Source organism: Electrona antarctica, assembly GCF_951216825.1.
Source record: "Electrona antarctica genome assembly, chromosome: 17".
Lineage (NCBI taxonomy): Eukaryota > Metazoa > Chordata > Actinopteri > Myctophiformes > Myctophidae > Electrona > Electrona antarctica.
This window is the reverse complement of record NC_136798.1, coordinates 25,853,291-25,867,007: the sequence shown is the minus strand read 5'-3', so window position 1 is coordinate 25,867,007 and position 13,717 is coordinate 25,853,291. Positions and strand designations below refer to the sequence as shown.

At 44.0% G+C, this 13,717-nt stretch overlaps 1 protein-coding gene across 3 annotated transcripts in view; it reads left to right on the top strand.

Moving 5' to 3' along the window:
* The window catches only part of rev3l (REV3 like, DNA directed polymerase zeta catalytic subunit), an 89,609-nt gene that overhangs the window by 69,253 nt on the left and 6,639 nt on the right, over positions 1 to 13,717 (top strand). For all 3 annotated transcript variants that reach the window (XM_079525908.1, XM_079525907.1, XM_079525909.1), the window contains 13 exons: positions 1,312 to 1,420; positions 1,905 to 2,020; positions 3,244 to 3,362; positions 4,073 to 4,191; positions 4,512 to 4,653; positions 5,151 to 5,395; positions 6,576 to 6,684; positions 7,355 to 7,561; positions 8,903 to 9,012; positions 9,957 to 10,071; positions 10,486 to 10,623; positions 11,117 to 11,307; positions 12,770 to 13,016. In XM_079525908.1, coding sequence (XP_079382034.1) covers positions 1,312 to 1,420; positions 1,905 to 2,020; positions 3,244 to 3,362; positions 4,073 to 4,191; positions 4,512 to 4,653; positions 5,151 to 5,395; positions 6,576 to 6,684; positions 7,355 to 7,561; positions 8,903 to 9,012; positions 9,957 to 10,071; positions 10,486 to 10,623; positions 11,117 to 11,307; positions 12,770 to 13,016 — 1,967 coding nt within the window. The remainder of the gene's footprint in view (positions 1 to 1,311; positions 1,421 to 1,904; positions 2,021 to 3,243; positions 3,363 to 4,072; positions 4,192 to 4,511; positions 4,654 to 5,150; positions 5,396 to 6,575; positions 6,685 to 7,354; positions 7,562 to 8,902; positions 9,013 to 9,956; positions 10,072 to 10,485; positions 10,624 to 11,116; positions 11,308 to 12,769; positions 13,017 to 13,717) is intronic.

The window sequence follows — 13,717 nt, the reverse complement described above, 5'->3', positions numbered from 1 at the left end:
CATATGTCCTGCCTACCTTGGAGATTAGGAGACTGTCCAGACTGAGTTGCGAAGTGACATTTTCAGACTACAAGATTGGTTCCATCCAAAGCACACACACACACACACACACACACACACACACACACACACACACCTGACTACCACCATCTTGTTCTGCCTCCTCTTAATTGAATTGGCCATGTCAATATAGGCTATTAGGCTTAATACAGTACAAGGCTAAAATATCAATGTAAGAACCATCATAGATTGTCATACATAGATTGAACATTATATTCACCCATTCACACACACACACACACACACACACACACACACACACACACACACACACACACACACATACACCAATGGCGGAGGTACCAACCTGCTCATTGGGAGCAATTAGGGCTTCTTCAGCGTCTTGCTCAAGGACACTCCCGGCCTCTGGGGTAGCCTGCGATCGAACTGGGAACCTTAACCCAATAAAACATTTCATGTTATACCAAATTAACTAAATACTTTTACACCTTAAAAAACACTTGGTGTGGAGTGACAATGATGATGGACTATCACTATGTTTTATGCAGTTCAGTGATGGCTCTGTGGCTAAATGCTGTTTTAGAGACTGAAAGTGTGGTTCTTTTAGGCCTTGTAGAGCCTTCCAGTTGGCAGCAGAGAAAGGAGATGATGCCAGGGGTCCGTTGCATCATTCAGAATACTTTTGGCTCTGCAGAGGAAGTGTGATCTGAAGTATCTTCCAGTGAGGCCGGGAAGAGTCCAATTATTTTCTGGGCTGTGTTTATGATTCTCTAGAGAGCCCTCCATCTGCTCCTGAACAGTTTGCATACTATAGTATGTTGTAATACAGTATGCCAATGCACTCTAGTATAGGGCATACTATGCTAGGCTGACTTTCCTTTTTTTAACTAGATTTTTACTAGTGTCCTTAAAAACTAGAGCCTCTCTTTTGCAAAAAATGCAAATCACTTTTGGGGTGGGATTTAGCGAAGGGTCAATTCAGTCTCAAAATGTGTTTTCTTAAGGCACTCAATGCCTATTTTGGAATCCACAAGGTGAAACGGCATTAACCGGCATTAATATTGTCTTAAAAAAGGTTTATAACTTGCTCAAACAGAGAAGAGAGGTCGCACAGCTCGTCGTCACGATGCAAATATACTTTATTTTACCAACGTTTCGACAAAATACCTTCTTGCTCAAACAAGCATGGCACTGTGTGTTCATGGTGTGTTTATTTATACCACATTGAAAGCTAAAATGAAATTTCAATGACGCTTCTACTCCACTCCATTCTGTTCTACCCCACACCAGGTCACCGAACAGCGCCCCTGTTGGTGAGGTCGGGCGTCTCAGGGCTGCAGGTGACCTACGTGGAGGATGAGCAACAGCTGTTTCAGGAAGTGGTCACTGTCATTAGGAGGTGAGTGTGGTATTCAGGAAGTGGTCAGTGTCATTAGGAGAGTGTCACGAGGACCACCTCTAAAACGAGATGATGCATCTCAAGGGGCTTTCCTTTAAATCAAATTGCAATATATATATTAGGAGGTGAGTGTGGTGTTCAGGAAGTGGTCACTGTCATTAGGAGGTAAGTGGTCACTGTGGTGATATCTGTTTTATGCTGTGTGATTATATGCGTGACTATGACAACAAGATAGCATATAGGAGCATGATTTTGTAGCCCTTTTTTTAAATGCACTTCATTGATTAAAAAAAAAAGAAAAAGAAACATCAGTAACATATGTCATGAAATAATGTTCCAACAACAATAGCCCTCTGCCCCCACCTCCCAATACACACACAGACACACAAACACACATTTAATCCCTGGCCCCTGCACATACAAACCTATCTACATTATATGGCCTCTCTATTTGACTGGCGGTGGCGTGTCCTTGTCCTATCAGGTTCGACCCAGACATCCTGGTTGGCTACGAGGTCCAGATGCGCTCGTGGGGATACCTGCTCCAGCGGGCCTCGGCCCTGAGAGTGGACCTGTGCCAGCAGCTGTCACGCATCCCAGGTAGGACGAGCGCTACCTCAACCCAGCCTGGTCGGTGTGTTGTTCACCAGCGCTGCTGAAAACTCAATACAATATCAGGGTTTTAGTTTGCAGTGATACTATAAGGTCTGCAAATTTTGGTGAAATAATTAAAATGTTGGAGTTGTTCTTGAAAGTGTTTCATGTGGAGGCAGGCCCTCTGTCACAGTCAGTTGATTATTGAGTGATCATTTAGGAAACGGTCGTTTTGTCCAACCTCTGTCATATCAATACACATTTTTAACTAAAACATCAGCTCCACTTTGAAATGATAAATATGTAAGAACCCTAAATCTTGCATTCAGACTTAGACTAACCTTTCTTCAAGATCAATCTGTTTTGGTCTCTTTTTTTCTCTCTCTCTCTCTTCTCTGACTAATAAGTATCTCTTTGGTTCTCTCTCTCTCCTTCCCTCACTATCTGCTAAGTATTGCTTTCTCTTTGGTTATTTTCCCTCTCTGGCTGTCTAATAGTAGGATTAGATCAAATCAAACCAAATGGCTTGCTTTTACTTTGCACAGTCTGCAATAACAGGGCTCCCACTGCCCATTGAAGCATGGCTGATGGAGGACTATTAAGTTCCTTGCTTGCTAAAAGGAGGCCATGACACGACTGGGCAAATCCACAAATAGATGCGAGGGGTTGTTGAGCACAGGGCTTCATATGTCTCATCAGCAGAAGGAGCAAAAGTAATTACTGTTGGCTTATTGAATCTGATAATGTGAACTGTATTAGGAAAGCTGTCACAGCATGTGTGTGTGAGAGAGACATGGAACAGGTGTGTGCTTGTGTCCATATGTAGTTTTCTAGTAAAAACTGAAATACCTTTTCTTCACATCGTCTGTGTTTCTAGTACTTTTTTGTTTATGTAAGCATTATCGTTATTGATTGGACACAGACTCATAAACCAACTAAATGGAAAAAGCGGCACTCCAAAATAAAACATGCACTAAAAAGACTAAGAAAGACTAAAAATACTTTTTAGTCTGCTCTGAAGAAGGCTACTGCTGAAACGCGTCGGCGTTCTCAAATAAACATGAGAAATTGCATCTGAGCCAGTATTGCATCTTTTATTTTGGAGGAAGAGGCGTATGTGCGTGTGGGTATGTGTGTGTGTGTGTGTGTGTGTGTCATGTGACCTGAATGCAGTGATGATGCCTCTTAGCGTAGTTCTTGGCCGTAATGCTCTGTCTGGCCGTCCTCAGGCGACTCCAAAGAGAACCGCTTCACTGCAGACAGAGACGAATACGGCGCCGACACCATGACGGAGATCCACCTCATCGGACGGGTCGTCCTCAACCTGTGGAGGGTGATGAAGACGGAGGTGAGAGGCCTTGACGTCTTCCTCTCTCCCTCCCTCCCCTCCCCTCCCACACATACGTACACTCTAACACCTCAGCTACGCTGCCAGCGAGATCTACACGCTACTATGTATTGGTTATTTGATTGGTTCAGTCTACGTCGCAACGCAATGGCCATGCTCCATATATCAGGACAGTTCTTTGCGTGATATTGCGTGGAACACTCGCTCCTTGCCTGCGCAGATGAGATGTAAGGCTTTAGACCTGTAGGGCAGTGATTCTCAAAGTGGGGTATCCGGGGATGCCAAGGGGTCCTTGAGGATTTTCCAGGGGGTCCCCAGCTAAATGACTGATCATTAGGAACCAAATGGACACTTACAAGTGACCAGTCAGTGACACCTTTTTAATGCTTTTTATGCTTTATGCATACATTAAGGTTAGTTTAAAACGCATTACAAAAAGAGGGAGCAAGAGTTAAAAGACAATTATAAGTGAACGTTTTATTTGCTTCTGGGGGGGTCCCTGGAACATGGAACAACATATTTTCAGATGGGGGTCCGTGGCCAAATACAGCTAACTCTGTGGGTCCTTGAAATGAAAAAGTTTGAGCACCAGTGCAACACTGATAACGTTTTTCAGAAAACTGTCAGGATTTGGAAGACATTTTTGTAGAATCTGTTCCTCAGGTCTTAATGGGTTAGTCATTGTGTCTCCTCTCTCCTCCCCGCTGCAGGTGACGCTGACCAGCTACACCTTTGAGAGCGTGGCGTTCCATGTGCTCCACCAGCGCTTCCCGCTGTACAGCCCCCGTACGCTGTCGGACTGGTTTGACCACAAGACTGACCTCTACAGGTCTGTGCCGGCTATTTGAACATTAGACACAGATGTTGTTGTCCTTTTCTTTTCTGTCCACTATACCGTTCTGGCTGATATATCGGTCATTATTTAATATTTTTTGCAGCCGATGTGTTCCAATTTGAACCACTTTTAACCTCTCAACCTATTTTGGGCATGCCATTATAGGGCTTAATTTGTTATATAAAATCAAATTCAGTTTGTGTGTATTTTATGTTACAGTACGTGTTGCAATATGGAATCACTGTGGACACTGATGTCTGATACCTCTAATTAGGTCTTGGCTAATGTAGTGTGTGCGTGTGTGTGTGCACAAGGTGGAAGATGGTGGACCACTATGTGAGCCGGTTGTGTGGCACCATGCAGTTGCTGCAGCAGCAGGACATTGTGGGGCGGACCAGCGAGCTGGCGCGGGTGTTTGGCATCCAGTTCTACCACGTGCTGACGCGAGGATCGCAGGTACAGCTATCGACAGCCATCATTACATGAATTGCAGTTTCAGCTGGACTTCGACACAACAGTTGTGCCGTTTGTGGAACAAGCTTGTAAACCCTTAGTTGTATTGTGAATAAGATAAGAGAGACCCTACTGCTGTGCCGTTTGTAAATAAGCTAAGAGCGACCCTACTAGTGTGCTGTTTGTGGAACAAGCTTCTACATTTTCTTTCCTGCCTTGATCTCCTCTGCCTCTCTTTTTCCCTTTCTTTGTTTTTAGGGGAAAATAACGCAATGGGAACTATGCACAAAAACTAATTTAACCCTCTGTTTTACTTTTAAAACTGTGACTTAGACGCCACAGTGTGTGGTTAGAAGTATTGGTTGGGACATTAAGTTAGGCACACACAGCCTGTGTAAGTGATATCTGTGTAAGTGATATCCACAAATTGCAGATAAACATATGGAACCTGCATTATTTAAATCATGCTGAGATGTGGTGTTTCCTCCTCGTCCTTCCAGTATCGTGTGGAGTCCATGATGCTGCGCTTGGCCAAGCCCATGAACTACATCCCTGTGACGCCTAACATGCAGCAGCGCGCCCAGCAGAGGGCGCCTGAGTGCGTGCCGCTCATCATGGAGCCGGAGTCGCGCTTCTACAGCAACTCTGTGGTGGTGCTGGACTTCCAGTCGCTGTACCCCTCCATCGTCATAGCCTACAACTACTGCTACTCCACCTGCCTGGGCCACGTCGACAGCCTGGGAACGTAAGGCACCCTCACCCAATTTACAATTTGTTTTTTAGCAGACGCTCTTTTTCAGAGCAAACGTATTATAAGCCAGATCAATACATACATCAAATGCAGAGAGACAGTGTAAACTAGGATCACAGGTAAACCAAGAGCCTAGCATCAGTCTAAACAATATACTATCAAAATAATATTATCTGTATGTTGAAACTATAGGATACACCAGGTAACCGATAAGCTAAACTATAGCATACACCAGGTAAACGATAAGCTAAACTATAGGATACACCAGGTAAACGATAAGCTAAACTATAGGATACACCAGGTAAACGATAAGCTAAACTATAGGATACACCAGGTAAACGATAAGCTAAACTATAGGATACACCAGGTAAACGATAAGCTAAACTATAGCATACACCAGGTAAACGATAAGCTAAACTATAGGATACACCAGGTAAACGATAAGCTAAACTATAGGATACACCAGGTAAAGGATAAGCTAAACTATAGGATACACCAGGTAAACGATAAGCTAAACTATAGGATACACCAGGTAAACGATAAGCTAAACTATAGGATACACCAGGTAAACGATAAGCTAAACTATAGGATACACCAGGTAAACGCGGATACACCAGGTAAACGATAAGCTAAACTATAGGATACACCAGGTAAACGATAAGCTAAACTATAGGATACACCAGGTAAACAATAAGCTAAACCATAGGATACACCAGGTAAACGATGAGCTATCTAACATTGTGGTCAAGAAAAACAAGCTTAAGTAACAAACATCTGCATGGTTGTTATTATCTGTACTACACAAGTAGTACCTGGACCTGATGTGGAGAAGCAGAGGTGTAGTTGTGTGGATTAATACACAGGTACATGACATGCAGATACACGCAAACATTAATTTAAAGGAAGCATAATAGTTGTATTGTATAAGTGCTCAACAGATCTATATTCTGACACTCTGACTGAGTGTTAATACAGTAGTAATTCATTTTCACTTCGGGAAACATTTTTTTTACAAAAACACATCACTTACACCCCCTTGAAATACATGCATGTTCCTATTAATTTACTATGCTAATATGCTAACCAGTTAACACCTCACCTACCGTCGTCACACTTAGATCAAGATGTAATAAAAAGACAGCCTCAGTCTAACTGTGTGAACATGCATTTCTAGGCCTGATGAGTTTAAGTTTGGCTGCACCTCGCTGCGGGTCCCCCCCGACGTCCTCTACCAGCTCCGCAATGACATCACCGTCTCCCCCAATGGCATCGCCTTCGTCAAGGTACAGTACAATGACATCACCGTCTCCCCCAATGGCATCGCCTTCGTCAAGGTACAGTACAATGACATCACCGTCTCCCCCCAATGGCATCGCCTTCGTCAAGGTACAGTACAATGACATCACCGTCTCCCCCCATGGCATCGCCTTCGTCAAGGTACAGTACAATGACATCACTGTCTCCCCCAATGGCATCGCCTTCGTCAAGGTACAGTACAATGACATCACCGTCTCCCCCCATGGCATCGCCTTCGTCAAGGTACGACGCATCCACGTGACGACACATCCGTATCATGAGTTATCATAACAAGCTGCTCCCACAGAATTGTGTCTCTGTGCTAGCTTATTTGAACTCTTCAATCTTTATCGTGATTAAAAAACACCATGAAATTTCAGCATTGTGAAATTGTCCTCAGTCATACACTAGGAATTAGCATTTGTTGAGATGCAAATTCAGTAGCCCTTAAACCCTCTATACTTGATCAAATGGCATATGTAAAGAGCACATATGGTATGCTCTACAGTCTAGACAAATCGATTTGCCAAAAATAGCCAATCTACAAGCTCACAACGCTTGTAGGTCGGCTATTTTGGGCAAACATTACCCCCCAGAATAGGGATGCTGGGTGATTATCGCGATAATATCGCTAATCGGCAATTATCTTTGCCACAGTCGTCGGTGCGCCGTGGCATCCTACCCAACATGCTGCAGGAGATCCTTACCACACGCATCATGGTGAAGCAGTCCATGAAGCGCCACAAGCAGGACAAGGCCCTGATGAGGCTGCTGCACGCCAGGCAGCTCGGCCTCAAGCTCATCGCCAACGTCACCTACGGCTACACCGCCGCCAACTACTCGGGACGCATGCCCAGCGTGGAGGTGAGTTACTCCAGTTTTCGGTGATGAGGTCCACGTTGTAGCGACAGTGTTTGACAATATGTCCATTCAAACTTTCGCTGTTGTCATAATGTTTTTAAACTTAACCTTCAAGTGAAGTTTATGGGGGGAGTCCCCCATAAAGTCCGTCACAGTCTCGGCGTGAACAGACACACACACACACGGCCGGGCGTGGGTGGCAGCGACGACGTTCATATTAACTTCCTGTGTACAGTACAAACTTTATTTTTGATCATGCGTGTCATGAGGAAAGCATTTGTTTTCACATCAGTAGGTCAGGAAATTAGTCTTCATTAGATTTGTTACTCGATACTACATTTATGGCGTAAAACAATTAAAAACTACATTCGAATGGCAATATCAGCATTCGAAGATCATTAACACTCTGATTGCCCGGGGTTATTTAATCCATTAAATCATAGCGCCCAGCGATTTATAGCAGCGGAGCACTTTTACTGATGGACCGGATGTTATCCTGGATGTGGATGTAGCAGCTAAATGTAGCCAAAACACTCTAGAGCCGATCGACAACAACGGGAGGTATGATTAAATCTAAAGCGACTAGCGACGGGACTGTGGTGGGCCGTCTAACACATGATCTTTTCTTAGAATTGGACGGGATGATTTAGATCAGGGGTGCCCAAAAGGTAGATCGTGATCTACCAGTAGATCACACAGGCTGTGCAGGTAGACCACATGACATGCCCCTAAAATATATAATTTAAATAAATAAACTATTTTTGGCATCTGCCACTTGAATTAAGGTGACTCACTTGATTGATTTACATCAAAAAGGGCAGCTCAAAACCACAATGCAATATTGTTTTTCCAACAACAGTATTACAAACTTATATACAAAACCAAATTCTACCAATTCCATTTCCTCCTCTATTTCCCATTCCAAATGCATTTGTCTAATATGTAACTATATTTTCAGCAATGAGATAATATATATTTTTGGTGTGTACTACTGGGTAGATCTGATTGAGCTGGTCATTTTTAAAGTAGCTCTCAAGTGTAAAAAGTGTGGGCACCCCTGATTTAGATCAAGAGTTATTAACGTTTTAAGATTTTTGGTCTCGTCGGCTAAACAGGGGGGGAACATTTTTGATGACGTCCCACTGTTACGCAACATCGAGTATTGCGCAACAGGCGCTCCTAGGCTGTGGAGTGATGCGATCGGTTAACGGGCACACATTACAAATAGGCACTGCACTAGCACAGTATATCGACAAAAGCATAAATAAGAGAAAAAAGATAGAAGATGGAGTTGCACAGTGGTTGGATATTAGCATGAGCATTGCAATGTGATGGGTTGTTCAGGTTGGAGACAGCATCCTCCAAAAGGCCAGGGAGACTCTGGAGAGAGCCATCAAGATGGTCAACGACACCAAGAAGTGGGGAGCCCGGGTTGTGTATGGAGACACAGACAGGTCAGTGGCAATGCTTGGACTCCATCTTTGGAAAGTAATTTCTCACTCACAGAATGAATTTTACCATCTCAACTTGAACTACTTCATGATAGACAGACATTTGGCGAAAATAGACGAACATTCAGTGAAAATAGCAGATCTGCAAGCTCACAACGAAGTAGGGGGCAACTATGTATCCCTCTGGGGCTACAAAGTACATAAGTTTAAGTGGTTAACACCATGACAATGAATGGATAAATGTGCTGAAGTGGACTGGGAGAGCATTTCAGGAGAAAAGCTTACTTGACGGTGAAAAATAAACAAATCAATGGGTCCACAAAGTCCATCTCCCTTCACCGTCTATGTAACTACTGTAGACCAATACCTGAAGACATCAGAGGTGTTTGTTTACTCTGGCCAGATTCCATATAAAATGGACTCTCCTACTGTACAGCACAGCAGGAGTTCTCAACGTTTTTGGCTGGGGACCCCCGGAAATGCTTTGGCCATGTCTCGCGACCCCCGCCTCACCCCTCCTCCCCACCCCCAATACAAACTGACTGCAAAAATAACCTTAATAATAGAGAAAATGTATCATAAATGAATACTGAAACCAGATATAATCATTAAGGAAAGTGTATGCATGTACTATGTGTACTATGTAAACTTAATTTCCATTTTCCCAGCCATTCAGTTGCAAAAGAAAACCCTTTTTTTCTTCTTTTTGAAAATAATTTGGGGACCTCCCAAAATTATTTGGCGACCCACGGGTTGAGAACCCCTGCAGCACAGGAATATCGTTTAGAAACTATTCATTTTAGGACACGACAGGGGAATTGTCAAAACGCACAATTGTGAGCATGTAACGATCACTTCAGATTCAGAACCTTTATACACTTCCATCCGTTTGCTTTGTTCTAATCTGTGTGTGCGTGTGTGTGTTCGTGTGTTCGTGTCTCCTGCAGTATGTTTGTATTGCTGAAGGGAGCCACCAAAGAGCAGGCCTTCAAGATCGGCAACGAGATAGCCGAAGCGGTGACCGCCACCAACCCTAAACCGGTCAAGCTGAAGTTTGAGAAGGTTGGTGGTTAGTCATCACAGGCTCTAGGCTGCACGAAGACTGTCTGCGGATGAAGTGCATCCATTCTCTTTAGCAAACGCATGCGCACACCACTCAAAACACACACACAGCATGGGATCACGGACGCTCTGTGCGTGCCTCTCTCTGTCGGTGCACACATACAGTATAAACCGTCTCTGCTCATACAGATTAATTACCAACCTATTAGTCTAACTACCCACGGCATGTTTGTAGTATGGATATACGTACATTATACATTACTGCAGTCAATTTATTTGCCTGCGTTATTTACATATACCGGTATATATATTATACTGTGTGTGTGTGTGTGTGTGTGTGTGGGGGGGGGGGGGGGGGGGGTTCTATAGATTGTTATTGTTATATGATGTGTGTGCGTGTGTGCACATTTCCAGGTGTATCTGCCGTGCGTGTTGCAGACAAAGAAGCGCTACGTGGGCTACATGTACGAGAGTCTGGATCAGAAGGAGCCCACGTTCGACGCCAAGGGGATAGAAACGGTCCGCCGCGACGGCTGCCCGGCTGTTTCCAAGGTAACCAGCAGCATCCATCCTTCCCTCCCTCCACTCATCCATCACTCCACTCATCCATCCATCCATTCATCCATTAATGAATACACTCGCTCATTCACCCTTTGTATACCCTGTTGTCCATCTTAGAGCCCAACTGATGCCAAATGTTTGGGTTCAATTACGATCCAAAGTTTGGCGAGCCCTAGGCCGCTGATTACCAGTGTTTTGACTGATATTTTGCCAAAATATTGCAGCTTTGAAGTTTCTCTTTGAGAACAGTGAACTTATAAGCAAACAAAATAATAAGGCGATCTACAAGCTCTTATGTGAATGCAGGACACATCGGCTGCATAATTGCAGAGACCCATGTCACCAAAATAAACTCTAATTACGACGATATACCAAATGGTACCAAATGTTGCTCGGGCTCGCTTCCTTCCACCGATATCCTAATATATCCCTCTCACTTCTCGTGCATCTAACCGTCCCATGTGTTGCGTTCTGTTGTTTCCAGGTTCTGGAGCGCTCCCTCAAGCTTCTGTTTGAGACTCGGGACATCAGCCAGGTGAAACGCTACGTCCAGCGTCAGTGTGTGAAGGTGCTGGAAGGCAGAGCCAGCATGCTGGACCTGACCTTCGCCAAGGAGTACCGGGGCAGTGGCTCCTACAGGCCTGGAGCCTGTGTCCCTGCGCTGGAGCTCACCAGGTAGGCCCACTGCTACTATCCCTACCACTGATAAACCACTGTGTTCATTGTCGCTGTCTGAAACCGTTTACTTTTCATTTAGGACATGGAAAAATGTTCCAATGGATCCAGTGTAGTTGTTGTTTAGTCACAAGCTTTTTTTAATACTTGTCATTGGTTAAATATGTATAAAACCCACAGACAGGCTTTCACTTTCAACCTGGTGTCCCTACTGTAGTCTGTAATCTTCTACATTTTAAAAAAATATCAAAGTACTGTGTGCGCTTGTGATATTTTTTATATTTCAGCTTTTATTTTTGCACAACACTGTCAAGACAAAGTATAAAATAAGGCATTGATTAATGAAAAAACATAAAGCTAAGAAATATAAGGTTTCTGCCAGACAGTGTAAATGGTTTACAAACCAGGGTGTGTGTCCGCAGGCGCACATGTTGGAGAGACCAAAAGAGACAACCAGGGAGAAAGACAAGTCGACTACCGTATAGAATTACTGTACACATTTACAGTAAACAGTGTGAATCCAATTACTCTCTCTCCACAATGCCCATTGTCTGCAACTGCATGCACCAGCAACTGGCCTGCATCTGCTGAACCTGACTGTGTTGCCTAGCAACCCAGCCCCTTAATGGGTGGAAAAATCTGATTTGAGAGACCTGGTTAAGATGGAAATGCTCAGCCATCTTCATCAGGCATGCCGCCGCTCATCCCGGTGTTGCTGCTGTTAATTACATGTTACAGTATAGTACATTTTTGATTTGTTGGATATATTAACCTTATATCTGTTTCTTTCATAAGAACCAGGCTTCCACCATCATTACAGAATTATGCGGAGTAGGGCTGAGCGATATGACTTCAAATTAATATTTCAAACTTTTGCCTCGCTTATAAAAAATAAAAAAATAAAAAAATACTGAAAAGAGCTGATCTAAAAATATATGCATTTAAAAAAACATTGTTTCTCGATTATGCGGTTAAAACTCAGTTATTGGTTGCAAGTATTGGTTTTGATATATTTTCGGTTAATTGTCCATCCCTAATGTGGAGTATCCGTTCTTCAGTAAAAGGGTGGACTACTGAATTGCCAATCCTGGTTATTTGTGGTAGATTTTGGCCTCCTTGCCAATTGTGATTGTTTACTTAAATGCTTGGAGAACAAATGTATTATTTATTCGCATTTTTTCAAACCATTATGTTTGCAGTCATAGCAGGTCTGGTGACAATCCAAGCTGATGTGTTTTCAAACTTGTTATATGCACTGTTTTATTGGTTTTACTCTTTTAAATTGTTTTTTCTAATAAAGTTGTCCTTTTTCTTGCCCCCCCCCCCCCCCCCCCCCCCCTGGCCCCCACACATGTAAAGCGTCTTTGAGTGTCATGAAAAGCGCTATATAAGTCCCAGATATTATTATTATTATTATTATAATCCTCTTTCTGTGCGTCTCCCTCGCATTTCGTCCACACAGGCGCACCATGTCACACGACCGGCGGCTGGAGCCGCGGGTGGGTGAGCGCGTGCCCTATGTCATCGTGTATGGCGTGCCGGGTCTGCCACTCATCCAGCTGGTACGGCGCCCCCTGGAGGTGCTCCAGGATGCCAGTCTCCGCCTCAACGCCACCTACTACGTCACAAAGCAGATCCTGCCCCCGCTGGCGCGCATGTTCCAGCTCATTGGTGTCGACGTGTTCGGCTGGTATGACGAGCTGCCCCGGGTGAGAGAGAAGGCCAACACACACACACACACACACACACACATTATAGCGCCCATTCGATTTATAAACACGGACCCCTTTTCCGGACGGACCGGAGGAAGTTGTTGATGTGTGTGTAGCAGCTAACAATAGCCACACCACTCTAGAGTCGATCAACAACAATGGGAGACAAGAATAAATCTATCGCGACTAGCGACTGGACCGCCGTCTAACACAGGATCTTTTTTCATAATTAGACGGGATGATTTAGATCGCGAGTTATGAACGTTTTAAGATTTTCGTTTTCATCAGCTAAACAGGGGAGGGAGTTTTCCGATGACGTCTCACTCTTGCGCGTCACCGAGGATTGCCCAACAGGCGCTCCTGGGCTATGGAGCCATGCGAGCCGTTCTCATATCAATAAACTTCGTCTTTTGGACAAGACTTCGTCCTGGGCGTCGGGCGTTACTAATAGAAAGGACAAAGAACTTTGTCCTGGGCGATGGGAGTGTTAAGTCCTCAGTCAAATCTGGTCACATTTGTGTCACATTAGCTTTTAACCACTTTAACCATTATTTTACACTTTAGCTATTGAAAAATAGCAGATCTGCTATTTTTGAAAAATCGCGAAAATCTGTGCACATCTTTGAATATACAGTGTATATTCTTTCACAGCAAACGTTTTTAAATCATATCTTTGCTTCTGGGGGGGGGGGCGTAGG